The following is a 16,371-nucleotide window of genomic DNA, read 5'->3' on the forward strand; positions in this document are numbered from 1 at the left end:
TTCATTTACTTGGGGAATTTTGGCTGTGTGTACAATGGAATCATGCTTGAAAAGCATGCAAGCATCTAGGACTATGGAAGCAATCCACTAATGAAGCTTCTAAGTTTGAGAATGCTCCAATTGAGATAAGCTTTTAACATTATTGCCATGATCATTTATCGTCAAATCTTGAAGTTGAAATATTTAGCAGATTCAGAGTGAAGGGGGAGGGCTTCGAGCCTTCGAAGTTGGAGGTAGGGAAGATTGTGTGCATGAATGTAATCCCCTCTCTGCTTTCTGAAGATATCAACTCTCTGCTATTCTGCTTAACCAATCTTCATGACTGAGCTAGTAGCTTACTTTGGTTTCTTTATCAAAGCCTAACTTTGGTTTTAGTGCAGAAAATTGGGTTTAGGGTGCGATTGGTTCCAATGACAGTAGCAATGAAATCTAGCATTGTAAGATTAAGCAAGTTCAGCTGGTATATCTTGAACAGGAAAACATTCAACAACGGATCAAACATCTGATTAAATAGAGTGAATTGTATTTATTAGATTTCAAGATTTTATTATCTCTTAAGACTTGTTTTATAAATTTATTCTATCATATAAATCTGACCACAAATGTACTTTTAGTAAATTAAAATTTTAATCAGCTTCTAAAGCCGAATCAAATGGTTGTGTTCTGATGGTTTAAGGTTCATAGGTTTAGTCTGTCCATTCAATTCGACTTTTTTATATTTAATTTATATTTATCTTTTTATTTGTATAATATAAAAATAAATATTTTGTATTTAAATTTATGAAGATAACTTTAAAAGCCATGTAAGAATTGTTGTTTATTTTTATTTAAAAATATTTATGGAAATGGTTTAAGTAATAAAAAAAATTAAATGAATATCATACAACGGCACCTTTGTATTTCGGTTATTGTGGTTAGGAGTGTAAATGATAATAGTCATAATTTTGAGTTTGATTTAAATTTAAAAAGTTCGAAATAGAGTTCAAGTCGAAACTTTACGAGTCCAAAATTATTAAGTTTGATTTAAACTTAAAATAAAAAATTCAAATTCAAATCGAACTCGAAAAAAGATGAAAATATATCACTTCCCTTCCTTTAAATTCCAGGCATTTGATATTTTAGTTCAATATTAAAAAAATAATCAGGAATAAAATTTTAGAGTAACTGTTGTTTTTTATATTTGAATTTTGAGTATTGACAATCTCAATTATCATATCTATTATTGCTAAAAAAAAGTTCAAATTACTCACGAGTTTATTTAATTAAATATCGTGTAATTCTTTTCAAATTATAAAAAATTCGAATTAAATTTAAATTAAATCTATTAAAATCAAATATTGAGAGAGCTTTGAGCTTTGGCCAAATCATTCTCAAATTACTTGCTATTTATACGTCTCATTTACAGTGCTAACTATGTTTACATTGGTCAGTTCGTTCTTCGTTATCTTCGCAACTTCTGTCTTTCCACTGTCACTCTTTTGCTTCTGCGATGACCACCCTTTACATGCCATTATTCAGATCATGCACCAATCTCAGATCACTAGCACAACTCCACGGCCACCTTTTCGTTACTGGGCTTCTCCATGATCCACTCCCTTCCACCAAGCTCATTGAATCCTATGCCCAAATGGGTTCCTTTCAATCTTCCAAACTTGTTTTCAAATCCTTCCCCAACCCAGATTCTTTCATGTGGGGTGTTCTAATAAAATGCTCTGTTTGGAGTAACTTATTTCAAGAAGCCATTTTTCTCTACCTCACTATGATAAAGAATGGCCGAGTCCATATCAGTAACTTCATATTTCCTTCGGTTCTCAGGGCTTGTTCTGGTTTTGGTGATCTGGTTATTGGTGAAATGGTCCATGGGACCATTATGAAAAATGGATTTGGAAAAGATTCTGTTATTCAATCTTCACTTCTCTCGTTGTACAGCGAAATGGGATGCTTAAGTAATGCTAAGAAAATGTTTGATGAAATGACTGTGAGAGACTTGGTTTCCTGGAGTTCGATTATTTTGAGTTACGTGGAGAATGAGAAGGTTAATGAAGGATTGGAGATGCTTCGTTTAATGGTTTTGGAAGGTATTAGACCGGACTCTGTAACAATGCTTAGTGTAGCAGAGGCTTGTGGTGACTTGGGGTTCTTAAAATTAGCAAGGTCTATCCATGGTTATATAGTGAGGAGGAAGATTGAAAGTGATGGATCATTGGCCAGTTCTCTTGTTGCAATGTATAGCAAATGTGGTGACTTGGGTAGTGCAGAGAGAATCTTTGTAAATGTAACGAAACGTAGTACTGCATTGTGGACATCGATTATTTGTAGCTACCATAGGAATGGTAGGTTTGTAGAAGCGTTACAATCCTTTGTTTCTATGTTAGACTCTCATGTCGAACCCAATTCAGTGACCATGATGAGTGTTTTAGGTTCTTTTGCAGGATTAGGCTGGCTTAGAGAAGGGAAGTTGGTTCATTGTTACATAATTAGGAGAGAAATGGATATTGACTATGATGTTTTAGGGCCAGTTTTCATAGAACTGTATATGAAATGTGGAAAGTTAAATTATTGTGAAAATATTCTTCGCATCGTCGAAGGAAGAAATATTGTGGCATGGAATATGATCATATCAATTTGTATTGAGAAAGGGTTGATAACAGAGGCATTGACACACTTTGTGCAAATGCTGACTAGGGGATTAATGCCTGACTCATTTAGCCTTGCAAGTTCTCTCTCAGCTTGTGCTGATGGAGGTTTATTGCTAGTTGGAGATCAGATACATGGTCATATCATCAAAAGAGGCCTTTCGCATGAGTTTGTCCAGAATGCACTAATTGATATGTACTCGAAATGTGGTTTAACAGAATTAGCATACATGATATTTGATGAGATCAAAGAGAAGAGTCTTGTAATGTGGAATTCTATGATTTGTGGATTCCATCAAAATGGAAATTCTGTGGAGGCAATTAGCCTCTTTGATCAAATGTACTTGAACGGTCTTGAGATGAACGATGTGACCTTCTTAAGTGTGCTTCAAGCATGCTCCAATATGGGTTACCTGGAGAAGGGAAAATGGCTTCACCACAAGCTCCTCACCTACGGTGTAAGGACGGATCTCTATATCGGTACAGCTTTAACTGATATGTATGCCAAGTGCGGAGACCTTCTAACAGCCCAAAGGGTTTTCAATAGCATGCCAGAAAAAAGTGTGGTGTCATGGACGGTCATGATTGCTGGATATGGAGCACACGGTAGGGTGACTGACGCCATCTCGCTGTTCAATCAGATGGTGGATTCAGGTGTAAGACCTAATCAAGTTACCTTCATGAACATTCTTTCGGCTTGCAGTCATGCAGGATCCATGGAAGATGGAAAATCATATTTTAAATCGATGAGGGATTTTGGTGTTGAGCCTAACTCAGAACATTATGCGTGTATGGTTGATCTTCTAAGTCGTGGTGGTTCCGTCAATGAAGCTTACAAAATCATCAAATCGATGCCATTTCCCGCAGATGCAAGCATCTGGAGTGCGCTACTCAATGGTTGTCGAATCCACCACAGGATGGACATGATTGAAACCATCAAAGAAGACCTTCTAAACATTCATACAGATGACACTGGATACTACACCTTGTTATCGAATATCTATGCCGAGGAAGGGAACTGGAAGGAATTTGAGAAGGTGCGATCTGTAATGAAAGGCATAGGTCTTAGGAAGGTTCCTGGTTATAGCTTAATTGAGCTTGATAAGAGAATTTATAGATTTGGAGTTGGATTTACTTCTGTTTTTCAAACTGAAGAACCTATTACTTTCTTGGAAAATTTCCAAAATTTGTCTCAAGAACATGTTTATTATTTAGAAAACCAATAATTTGATGATTGACAGCTCCATAACTTCCAAGGATGTTATTCACAGCATCAAGTTACCAATTTTATGTGGAATGATCAGGTAACAACGGAGTTATCTAATAGATCCTGGCATTGTGTACAAGCAATTTGCAGGGAAAGTTGTGCTTTGCAGGAAACAGGAAAGAATTACCTGAGCTGGTACTTCTCATATGATCAAATTGAGTCGAGTAAACTAGAGTGTTTTTATACACTTTCATAAACTTTTGCACGATTAATATTTTAATAATTTCATGGCATATTTCATGCTCCATTCAAATAGATCTTAGAGATCATGTATGTCAAGTTTTAAATAAATTCATCATGTCTAATTATTTAATTTTTTTTTAAAAAAAATCAGTCTTCAAATATCTATTAACAAAGATAATATTATAGATCAACATGATAAAAATATCACTTAGTTTAAAATCTCTTAATCACTGAGATCGTTTAATTCGTGCTTAAATATAATTTGATTTAACATAATTCTAATATATATATATATTAAATATAAAAACAATTGAATAAAATATTAATTTAATAATATAAAATCTAAGTAAAATTTAGTTAGATGTGATAAACATGTCTATCCGAAAAAATTCTGAACCCTAAAAATATCAAGAGCCAGGCCAATCAAAACATAAATGTGTGGCAAATTGAGGAGCTCAACTATCCAAAGAAACAGTACGTGTTGACGACACAATGAAGAAGTTAAGAGGGTGGTCCATACCCCATAAATATCCACAAATTGAGGTGCTCAACTATCCATAGAAACAGTACGTGTTGACGACACAATGAAGAAGTTAAGAGAGTGGTCCATACCCCATAAATATCCACATCATATAATCTATCTATATATTCATATTATCCTCATCAACTCACAAGCAAGAGATTAGCAGATCAACCAACAATGGAGAAAGACCACAAACCAACCAACTCCGACCTCTTCTCTAGCGCTAAGACGGTGGCCGACGCTGCGAAATTCTCGCTCAACAACGAAACCGACAAGTTCGACAAGGGCAAGGTTGCCGGCTCTGCTGCTGATCTCTTGGGCGCTGCCCAAGACTACGGGAAGCTGGATAAGAACACGGGTGTTGGCCAATACGTGGACAAGGCTGAGACTTACCTGCACCAGTACCAGACTTCCAATCAATCCGCCCCGGCCGCCAAGCCGGAGTCACATGAAGGTGAAAAAGGAAAAGAGTCTGCTGGAAGTGCTGCAGCATGTGGTGTTGGAGGTGCGGATTACATGAAGATGGCTCAAGGTTTCTTAGGCAAATAAAATTATGTATACAACTTATTAGACTTTGTTGGATGTCCCTGAGTGTTGTCTTACGCATATATATGTGTAATATGCAGTATTAATAAATTACTACTTACTACAATAATCCCAATCTGTGTGATCGGCGTTGTTATCAGAGTTGAAGAAATTACCATAATTTATGATATGTATATTCTTACACGAACTAAATTACCTCAATGATTAAAGAGATGGTTGTTATCTTTTAAAGATTTCTAGTTCAAACACCAAAGACTGCAATTGTGTTGGAACTTTTATTGTAAAATGATTGAAAATCTTTAAAATATATATTATTATTGTAATCACACTATATTGATAGGAAAAATAATATGTATATTCTTATTATATCTCATTCGAACTTATTTCATAATTTATGAAGATTATCTCAGTTTTCATATTACCCCGAATTAACTATGTGACATCCTACATCATTCATCTAATTATATGTTCTTGATATGATTAATGACAGACTCATGTGATAAGTCAATACTAAATCTATTGTCGAATAATTATATTCATCCAGTCTGTCAGTTCACAAGTTGACAGACTCATGTGATAAGTCAATACTAAATCTATTGTCGAATAATTATATTCATCCAGTCTGTCAGTTCACAAGTAGCCATCATGAACCTAGAATTAATATTCACATCAAATAAAAATTAGCCGACCCTTATTCCCATATATAATGGGATAAGGGGGAGGTAGGATAGTAGGCTGCTCCCATTGGGAGCAACTTTTGTAGGAGACCTCCGAATTATGAAATGCTCTCCGTGGGACTCGATCCCACGACCCAAAGATAAGAGCCTTGTGCTCTACCAACTGAGCTAAACTAAGATTAAAATGAAAAGATGATCTTTGTCTTCTAGTTTGATATTCATCTTTTTATATTTAGTATTTTTAACCGACCTATATTGATTGTTTACAAAACCGTCATAAATTATTGACTATAATTCTCTAAATAAAAAAATGAACTATTTTAATGACATGTATTATTTTTATTAGTTGTACCCATGTTCTAGGTGGTAGGAAGGACCTGTGATATGATTTCTAAACCTAAGGAGAACAAAAATGAAAACATCCATTCAATACACAAACACAAAAAATGTAAACAGATCTATTTATGGAATTTTAAATAAAAAATTAATGATAATCTATAATTATTCAAGGTTAGTACGAACCAAGCGACCTCAATAATTAAGGGATTTATTGTTATCTTTTGAGGTTTTAGGTTTAAGCACCGCATATACAAGGGTATAAGCGATCATTGCCAAAGAATTGAAAGTCTTTGAATATATACTACATTGTATTCACTCCGAATTTATAAAAAATAATAAAAAAGTGGGTAAAGAGGAGATTGATGGAAAAAAATAGGATGTCAAACAAGAAGAATGAGCTTTGGAAAGTATGGTAGTAGAATAGTATTGCATTAAAATGTTACCCTTGAGTTTGAGAAGATTAAAGTCAAACGGAAAGATGAAATGATTGACGAAGAATGTAAAATAATATTTAATAAAATATTAGTTGGAACTTATGCGGTTCATAAAATTAATAAAAAAATCATGATAACACAAAGTTAGAGATATCACGATGGGATGGCAAAAAAAAATTAAATTTCTAAAATTGAGTGATCAAATTAAAAGAACTTAAAATTTAATGACCAAAACACATGTTGGTAAATGCTGAGTGATAAATAATTTGTAGTTTACCCAAAAAAAATCAGTTATTCAGTTGGAGTGAAGGGGGAGTGCAAAGCGACGACGTTTTCTGGCAGACAAGGTTGCCTAGTTCTGGTTTTCATTTAAACAGTTTCTACGAAAGAGAGGAAGAAAAGAAAAATCTAAAATAACTTTTGTTTCTTTCTCGTTGGGTCTCTCCAAGTTCTCTCTTTTCACATTCACTGAGATTTAGTTCGTATTTTTTGGGTATAATTATTGCATGTTTATGCCGATTCTGAAACTGAAAGAAAAAGGGATTCAAATATATTTGAATTTTGAATAATTGTCTTCAATCTTCTAAAATCTTTTTCCTTTTTACATTGATTTTCAGGTTTGTTAGATTTATGGTGTAAGTAGTTAATACTTAAGAGCTAATTGCAGTTTTAATTATTGTTATTATTATTATTTTTATTATTCTGTCAAGATGTGGAATTTTTCTTGTAATACCATTGGAAGCATTGGGTTTAAGAGTTCGAAAGAGGCGAGTCAAGCTTGTTCCGAGTGTTCAGACGATGAGGTGTGTTCAAATGGTAGTAGTGATGAAGGATTAGAGTGTCCAATTTGTTGGGAATCTTTCAACATTGTTGAGAATGTGCCTTACGTCTTATGGTGTGGTCACACCCTTTGTCAAAATTGTGTCATGGGTCTCCAACCTGCTCTTATGAAACTCCACACTCAGCAAATCAAGATTCCCGTGTTCATTTCTTGCCCATGGTGCCACTTGCTATCGCTACGACTGGTTTATAAGGGGAACCTCAAGCTCCCTCGCAAGAATTTCTTCATTTTGTGGATGATTGAGAGCTTAAATGGGGATAGGTATGGCATTGCCAGGAGAAATCTGTCTGGGAACAGTCAGCTGCTGGGCTCTCCGAGATGTAATTTAATGTTTGGAAATCAAGCTAATCATGGTGTTGTTAGGACAGGGTCAGCTGCGAATCGTTCTGAACAAATTAGGTCTCTAGATAATTGAGTCAGAAATATTGCGGAAAGGCATCATTTCTCACTTCATAAATCATTGGATTTCTTCATTCACTTTACATCCAAGTTCCCTTTGGTCATCATTCTCCTCCTGGTCGTCTTCTTTGCAATACCAGGGAGTGCTGTTATCCTATTACTCTATTTGCTGGTGAAGGTTGTCTTTGCCATCCCTTCTTTCTTGGTAATGTACTTTGCATTCCCTATGATGGAAAGGCTGGTAAGAGAAATCACCTCATGAGATGTGGACTTGTTGTTTTCTCACTTCAGGATCTATGAAGTATATTGTGAACACATCTATTGGTGTAATCTGGTATCATCCTCTTTCGATGCTCACTCCACTGGTTTTACTTGAAATTTAGTAGCACCATTGCTGGTAACGTGGCTCTTTTAGTATCCTGAAGCTTTCAGATTAATGTATTATTTTCATGATGGACTGTGACCTCAGAAGCTTGTTTTGGAAATTGTGTTTATGCCCTTAATTAGATGTCATTGTCTCATTGAAATGGCACCTACCTGCTGTACAAGCTTGCGTTCTCCAAAGAATATATTTTGCAATTAATATTGGCGGTTACTTCAGTTTTGTTGTTGTTTATGATCATAATTTTTTCTGCGTTCTGATATAAAACCTTTTTACTTTATATTGTTGCAAATGATTCAAAGGTCAGATAAATGGTTTTGCCTGTTGTTTAATCTTTTAACCCTTGAAAATTACTTTTACTTATTGCAGCTTTTGTCATTGCGGCTATGCCTTTACTGCCTAGTATATGTAAACTGTTTTTTTTAACTATATCCGAATGCACAAAAGGCCTTGTTTTTGCTTAACTTGGTCTCATCTCTACTACTTGAATCTGATGAATTATTGAAATAATGTTTGCTGTACTAACCTTAAATGTTAGGCTAGTCATCATCTTATTCTTGTTCATGATATAGGAGATCTTTTTCATCTACCAAAAAGAAAAATTCAACTTAGGAACGTTGCGATTCTAATTCAGTATGGAGGCTTGCAATATTGTTTATCTTGTGGTGACAGTTTAATGTTATAATATGCACAAACTAAAGCCTTGGTAAGATGTAGTTAACTAAGGTTTCAAACTCTCAACATGTTCTTGTTATTCCCTAAATTTTTGGCAGTTCCAAGTACTAATTTATTATCAATCTTTAAGAGTATTCAAATTCCTTCATGATCAAATTAATATAAAACAATTTCTGCATTTTATCATCATATCATATAGCTAGCATTTTAAATTTTTTATTTTTTTTAACAGTCTTGTCCAAGACATCGGCTAGGATTTTCATAAATGATCACACCAAACATCAGTTGTCAGAATATTAGTAAAGCTACACAAGGTTGTTGAAGAATCTTCTTGATTGAAACAAGTGCTAGAGTCAAATTATGGTGTCTCTACTTGTGATTGGCATGCTTTAGTTAGTCACAGCATTGTGTAAATGATCTTCACATATGTAATTTCAAACTCATGACACTACATTATTAGTTAAATTCAACAGCAGAAGCATGTCTGTCTAGACGTTTATTTGTCGGCGACGAAAAAACAAATGTGTACACAGAAGTGTAACTGTCTCGAGAAAGTAAATGTTTTTCTTCTTTGAATCAAATTAAACACAAATTTGAGGAGTCACCACCAATCATTTAATGAGGTGTGATTGGTCACCAAAATGTTTGTTATTTTAATAAAATTCCTGAGAATAATATTAAAATAACACAACAAGGGTCTGCTTACCAGAGAATGAGTTCGGGAGTCGATTACGTGTGGTGAAGGATTAACAACCCCACAACGCCCAAAATTAGTACCTATGTTTATCAATTAATTGTCTTTGCAATAGAATTTATAAATTTATATTTTAATTTCATTTAAATCGTACAAATAAAAAATCTAAATTATTACTTAATATATTATTTATTAATATTATAGGTGTAAATAATCATGTATTAAAAATATTAAAGATCAAGGATTAAATTACAAAAAAATTCATATTAACATCCCTAAAAATATCACGAAATGTAGGTATTAATCATGTTATTTAACCTTAATTACCAATTAGGATTAAAAAACTATTAAAACCTAAGGGATTAAAACTGATATTTTACCCTAAATACTTATATATATGATTAATGATTAAAATAAAAACAAATAAAACTTGAAAACCAAATTAGGATTTACATAAACATGCTTTCAATGACTAAATTGAACAATTACAAAGTTATAGGGACCTCGGGTATAATTTAACCATGCCCGAATTTACACAAAGGCCCATCCCCAAAACGACATCGTTCGAGGAGGGGTATAAATAGCCCACTAATCGGCCATTTGGGCCTAAACCTCTCATTTTTCTCAAATTGCTTCTCTCTCCTAGAGGGAGAAGCTTTCCATTCTCTCTAGGTTTCTCTCGCCAGAGGGAAAACTGTCCACCGACCGACCACCATGTGCCATAACTGACAGTCGCCACCGGCCACCACTCACGGTGGCCAGAAATTACCAAAATACATCAAAATGCTCCTCTATTTCCCCTAAAGCCTAAATCGAAAACCACTTACCCTAAAAAACTCTAAATAAAAGCATATATGAAGTTTTACCTTCGATGTTTCGACTTCTCCGGTGACACTTGGAAGCTTCGACGATGGTAAGACTTCTCTCACTCTCTTTTTTATATTTTACTGATTTTTGTGGAATTGTTGCTTCGTTTCTTGCTTGGTTGTTGCTTGCTCTCTCTGTGTTCTTTGTTGTTGCAAGATCGACCCTATTTATTGGTAGGCTGGATGCATTAAATGCACCTTGATCTCTCGGATCCTGCGGTGATGTGGTGGCTACGTGGCTACTATTGACTGGAGCATTTGGACGCAACGGTGGGTTCATCATCACACTATGGCGGCGGCCGGAATAGCCCTAGGGTTGTAATGAAAACCATAGGGTTTTTGAAAACTTCATTTGGACCGTTGGATCTCTCTAGATGCAACAGTTGTGATCTGCGGCGACTGAAGCTGAGATGTGTGAAAACCCTAGATGAGTCGGGTCTGTTGGGCCTTCGGTCGGGTCTGGATCGGGTTTGGTTGTAACATGGGCTCCGGGTTTAATTTGTAAATGGGATCCAAATTCTATTGTTGGGCATGTAACAAAATTATAATTAGAAATTATAATATTAATATAATAATAATATACTTATAACAAAATAAAACTCGGACGAAAACGATTGTCGACAATTGCTCCTATTTGTTTATTTTTGTCTTAACAAGAAAAGAGCAAAGATAAAAAGACCAGAAGTTTTCGTCCAATTGGATTCATATTTTGATAAAAATCTGTTCCACTACTCTTTCGTAGAGATCAAATTTTTGATATGTTTTTGCTTCACTACTCTTTCGTGAAGGCTGGATTTGCTTGAGAAGAATCTGTTTCACTACTCTTCCGTGAAGATCAAATTCGGAGTTGATTTGCTTCCACTACTCTTCCGTGGAGGCTGGATTTGAATTACTTTACTACTATGTTGTATAGGTTGGGTTGCATTGCTTCACTACTCTTTTGTGAAGGTTGAATTGAATTGAGAAGAATATGTTTCACTACTCTTCCGTGAAGATCAAATTCGAGGTTGATTTGTTTCTACTACTCTTTTGTGGAGACCAAATCTGCAATGTTGGAAAGAACTTGTTCCACTACTCTTTCGTGGATACTAGACTCATAAAATATTTGGATATCCCTCTTTTTAGGGATTTTGAGTTTATTACTCATATCTTGGAATTTCAATATCTTCAACCTTCAGCTTCCTTTTGAGAAACCTATAGGTATGATGCATTTATGAATGTCATGATCTTATTTATGCCTAAAATGTGTGCAATGACAAAATTTTAGGGTATTTTCTTTCTCGAATAAGGACTCTCTTTTGTTGTCCATTTTTTGACTCAATCTCATTTTGGGTACAAAAACATGACCGTTTTATCCCATCTGAACATCTTGATCTTATATTCTTTGGTAAATCACAATCTTAATTTCCATTCTACTTGAATTTTACCAGCACAAATGACAAACCATTCAATCAGCGAAAAAAATTCGGATCGTCTTCAAATGTTTGAAACTTTCCATGTACTTCAATGCTTCATGCTTCATGTATCATGTCATGATATGTTAAAATCATTGTTAGCCTCAAAATACCTGTATTTTTAAGAATTTTTTATACAATAATACACCATGATTTCATGTACTTCAAATTAAACTACATGTTTTAAATTTTCAAAGCAAGATGCTTGTAAAAAGAAGAATTAACAATAAAATTAACAAGGAAATGTCTCTTTTTATTTATACAAAGAGTTTTTAAGTAACTACATGACAAACTTTTATTGAAAATTTGTAAAAGAAAAAGTAGGCATCTTCAAACATCAATAGCACAAATGCTTTTGAACTGGCACGCCGCAAAGTGATTCTAGTGTAGTCTTTGTCAAAAGGACCACGAGATTGTGATAAAAGTGTGGAGTTCCTTTTTATACCACCAAATTTCCAGTACTGAAACTCATCTTCAGTCATAACGATGAACAACACTTGATGTTGTTATTACATACATGAATCTCTCAATTTATGCAATGAATCCAAGTCAATGAAACATGAATCCTGGATTATAATACTCAAGCCTCCTTTTGTGAATTTTCACCTTGCAATCTTCTTTAGTTCCAAGATATCCTTTTTAGATCTTGAATCCTCCATTTCTTTCATGCAAAATACCTTTTAACTACGTCAAAATTTACTGGGTAAGGTAATTCAGGTCCATCCATTTCAGCTAGAACTAAAGCTCCTCCATAAAAAAACCTTTAAGGTCATTCCCAATTTGGCATCCATTTCCCTCGGAAGTCCTTTTGAAAAGGTAAAATCCTTCTGAGTATGATATATCCTTCATAAAATTCTCGGAGATGAACTTTCTTATCATGTGCTCGTATCATCCTCTTCTAGTACATCTGACCATGACAAATAACTTTCATTCTCTTTTCTTCAATTAAATTCAACTGGTCATATCTAGCTTGTACCCAGTCTATCTCATCTAGCTTTACTTATGATAAAACTCTTAATGAAGGAATTTCTACCTCAATAGGTAGGACTGCTTTCATCCCACAAGTTAACAAAACAGAGTTACCCAGTCGATGTTCATACTGAAGTTCGATAAGCTTATAGAGCAAATGGTAGTTTCTCATGCCAATCCTTATAAGTTTAATTCATTTTCTCTATAAGCCTCTTGATATTCTTATTAGCTTCCTCGACCGCTCCATTCATCTTTGGGCGATAAGTGGTGGAATTATGATGCTTTATCTAGAACTGTTCACAGACTGATTTCATTAATTTGTTGTTTAAAGTCAAAGCATTGTCAGTAATAATCCTTTCTGGCAGACCATATCAACAAATGATTTCCTTTTTTTAATAACTTACAAACTGTGGACCGAGTGATGTTAGCATAAGAGGCTCTTTCTACCCATTTGATAAAATAATCTATTGCTACCAAAATGAAGCGATGACCATTTGAAGCTTTGGGAAAAATTTGTCCAATAACATCTATGCCCCACATAGAGAATGTCTAAGGAGCTGTCATTACATGCAATGGATGAGGAGGAGTGTACATAATGTCTCCATAAATTTGACACTTGTGACATTTTTCAGGCATAATTAATACAATCAATTTTCATAGTTGACCAATAATATTCAAATCTCATAATTTGTCTAGCCATTGTATGCCCATTAGTATGAGTTCCGCATACTCCTTCATGTACTTCTTCGAGAATTGTTTTGTCTTCTTTGGTGTCCATACTTCTCAATAGGATTTGATCCTGGCTCTTTTGTACGGGATTTCACATTTGAGTACATACCCTAATGCCATTCTTCTTATAGTTCTTTTATCATTCTCGGTTGCCTGTTCAGGATAACTCTGATACATGATGTATTGTAATATATCATAGTACCAAGGTCTCACCTCTTCTTCACCTCTTCTTCATCATCAATGTTAAAACAATGAGCTGGATATTCATAGGCCTAAATTTCAATAGGCATCATGATCGAATGCTCATCTACCTTAAATGTGGCTGCCAAAGTTGCCAAGGTATCTGCCATTTTCTTTTCTTCTCTGGGGAGATCATTGAAAGCTACTTCTTCAAATTATTTGATGAGTTCCAGAACCAATTTATGGTATTCTACAAGCTTGGAATCTTTTGTCTTCCATTCTCCTATAATTTGGTAAATTACTAGAGCTGAATCCCCATATACCTTGAGTATTTTTACTAGAGCTGAATCCCCATATTATTTGTGCAGTCACAATTAAGTCGACTGGTAAACGGATAATGTTCCCCATTTGGTAAGACTAAGATTGCCCCAAGGCATTCGAAGCACCATCAAAAATCAACTTCCAATATTCATTGGTGGATGCAATTGAAATTTCCATTGAAATTGCCATTAAATCCTCATATGGGAAATCAAAATTTATTGGCTCATATTCTTGAGAAGCCCTACTTGCAATAAATTCAGCTATTGCACTCATTTTTACTGCTTTTTGACTGACTTATTGGATGTCAAATTCTGACAACAAAATCTGCCAATGAGCTAACCTTCCAGATAATACGGGTACACCCATTAGATATTTTAAGGGATCAAATATGGATATAAGCCATGTGGTGTGATATAACATGTATTGCCTAAGCCTTTTTGTAGTCCATACCAAAGCGCAACATAATTTTTTGATTGGAGAGTATCTAGTTTCACATTCAGTGAACTTCTTGCTATGATAGTAAACAACTCTCTCTTTTTTCTCAGTTTGATCATGTTGTCCTAATACACATCCCATTAAATTTTCCCAGATCGATAAATAAAGAATTAATGGTTTGCCTGAGATGGGTGGTGCCAAGATTGAGGTACTTGACACATACGTCTTAATCATCTTAAAATATTCTTGACATTCTTCGTTTCATACCCCAAAATTACTCTTTCTAAAGAGGTGAAAAATAGGATCACATTTCTCAGTTAGCTGCGATATAAATCGAGCTATATAATTCAGTCTCCTCAAAAATCCTCGAACCTCTTTTTTGTGTTTATGGGGGTGATAAATATTGAATAACTTTAACTTTATCTGTATCTATTTCAATTCCTTTTTGGCTTACAACAAATCCCAAGAGCCAAATGTCACCCCAAATGTACACTTATTTGAGTTAAACTTTAACTGACATTTCCTTAATCTTTGGAAAAGTTTTTTCAAATTCTCGACATGTTCATCTTCTGACTTGGCTTTTACAATCATGTCATCAACATAAAATTCTATTTCTTTATGCATCATGTCGTGAAATAATATTACCATAGCCCTTTGATATGTTACCCCTGCATTCTTTAGTCCAAATGGCATCACTTTATAACAAAACGTTCTCTATATAGTGACAAACTTTGTTTTTTTTCCATATCATCAGGGTGCATTCTGATTTGATTATAGCCAGAGAAACCATCCATAAATGAGAATACAGAATTCTTAGTAGTGCTGTCCACCAATGTATCTATGTGTGGCAAAGGAAAATTATCCTTCGGACTGACTCTATTGAGATCTCGATAATCAACACACATACAGACCTAACCATCTTTCTTTGATATAGGGCTAATATTTTTTACCCATTCAGGGTATTTGGCAACTTTAAGAAACCTAGCATCAAATTACTTTTTGTTCTTATTCCTTAACTTTGAGTAGCATTTCGGGTTTCATTCTTCTCAACTTTTGTTGTACAGGTTTACTTTCTGGCTTTATAGGTAACTTGTGTACTACCAATTCTGTCTCCAATCCTGGCATGTCTTCATATGACCAAGCAAATACGTCCCCGTATTCTTGCAGCAACTCAATCAAATTCTGTCGTCCTTTATCAGATAAAGTAATGCCAATTTTCACCTCTTTCTTATCCACATTAGACCCTAAATTTAAAATTTAAATATATTCCTCATGAGGAAGAATATGCTTGTCCTCTTTTTCCAACATTTTTAATAGCTCAGAAGGTAAGTCACATTCCTCACTATTATCACAACCCTCAACTTCCTCAGGACACATGGGCTGCTCAAAGTCAATTTCCGGGTCAGTATCATCAGCATTTATTTGATTGATTTTTGAATTCCTGAAAAGAAAATGAACAAGAATATATACATATAATCGTAAAAATGTTTTCCATTTAGATTTAATGCATCTATTACTGAAGAGAAAAAAAAACACATAGTTTAACCCTTTACAAAAAATCAAACTATTTCCCCAGGGTATAAGCAATAGAGAAAGTTCTTGTGTATTACTTTAAAAAAGACTTGAAAACTACATGTAATTCTTCCGGAGTCCAATTATTTAACTCAAAGTCTGATGGTGCGGGATAGATGCCCATAGATCTCTTTTCTACAGATTCCTCATATGATATGACATTGATACTCATCTCTTTTAAAGTATTCTCAACAATCAACCCTTTGTTTTGCTGATCTTATTGGACAATATGTCCTCCAGACACAAAAT

At 34.5% G+C, this 16,371-nt stretch overlaps 2 protein-coding genes and 1 pseudogene across 2 annotated transcripts; all 3 read left to right on the top strand.

Annotated features, from left to right (window-relative positions):
* The first annotated feature begins 1,412 nt into the window (after nt 1-1,412).
* On the top strand, nt 1,413-3,976 carry LOC120169349 (putative pentatricopeptide repeat-containing protein At1g69350, mitochondrial). Its single transcript, XM_039177512.1, has one exon. The coding sequence runs from the start codon at nt 1,490-1,492 to the stop codon at nt 3,860-3,862; it is 2,373 nt and encodes a 790-aa protein (XP_039033443.1). The 5' UTR covers nt 1,413-1,489; the 3' UTR covers nt 3,863-3,976.
* Nucleotides 3,977-4,753: 777 nt separating this feature from the next.
* On the top strand, nt 4,754-5,181 carry LOC120166801 (nodulin-related protein 1-like). The gene has a single exon (XM_039176004.1). It carries the CDS (start codon nt 4,787-4,789, stop codon nt 5,156-5,158), a length of 372 nt encoding a protein of 123 aa, XP_039031935.1. The 5' UTR covers nt 4,754-4,786; the 3' UTR covers nt 5,159-5,181.
* A 2,071-nt stretch (nt 5,182-7,252) lies between these two features.
* On the top strand, nt 7,253-8,122 carry LOC120169376 (annotated as a pseudogene).
* Nucleotides 8,123-16,371: the final 8,249 nt, after the last annotated feature.

The sequence above is a fragment of the Hibiscus syriacus genome, unplaced genomic scaffold (assembly GCF_006381635.1).
Source record: "Hibiscus syriacus cultivar Baekdansim isolate YM2019G1 unplaced genomic scaffold, ASM638163v2 tig00003041_pilon, whole genome shotgun sequence".
Lineage (NCBI taxonomy): Eukaryota > Viridiplantae > Streptophyta > Magnoliopsida > Malvales > Malvaceae > Hibiscus > Hibiscus syriacus.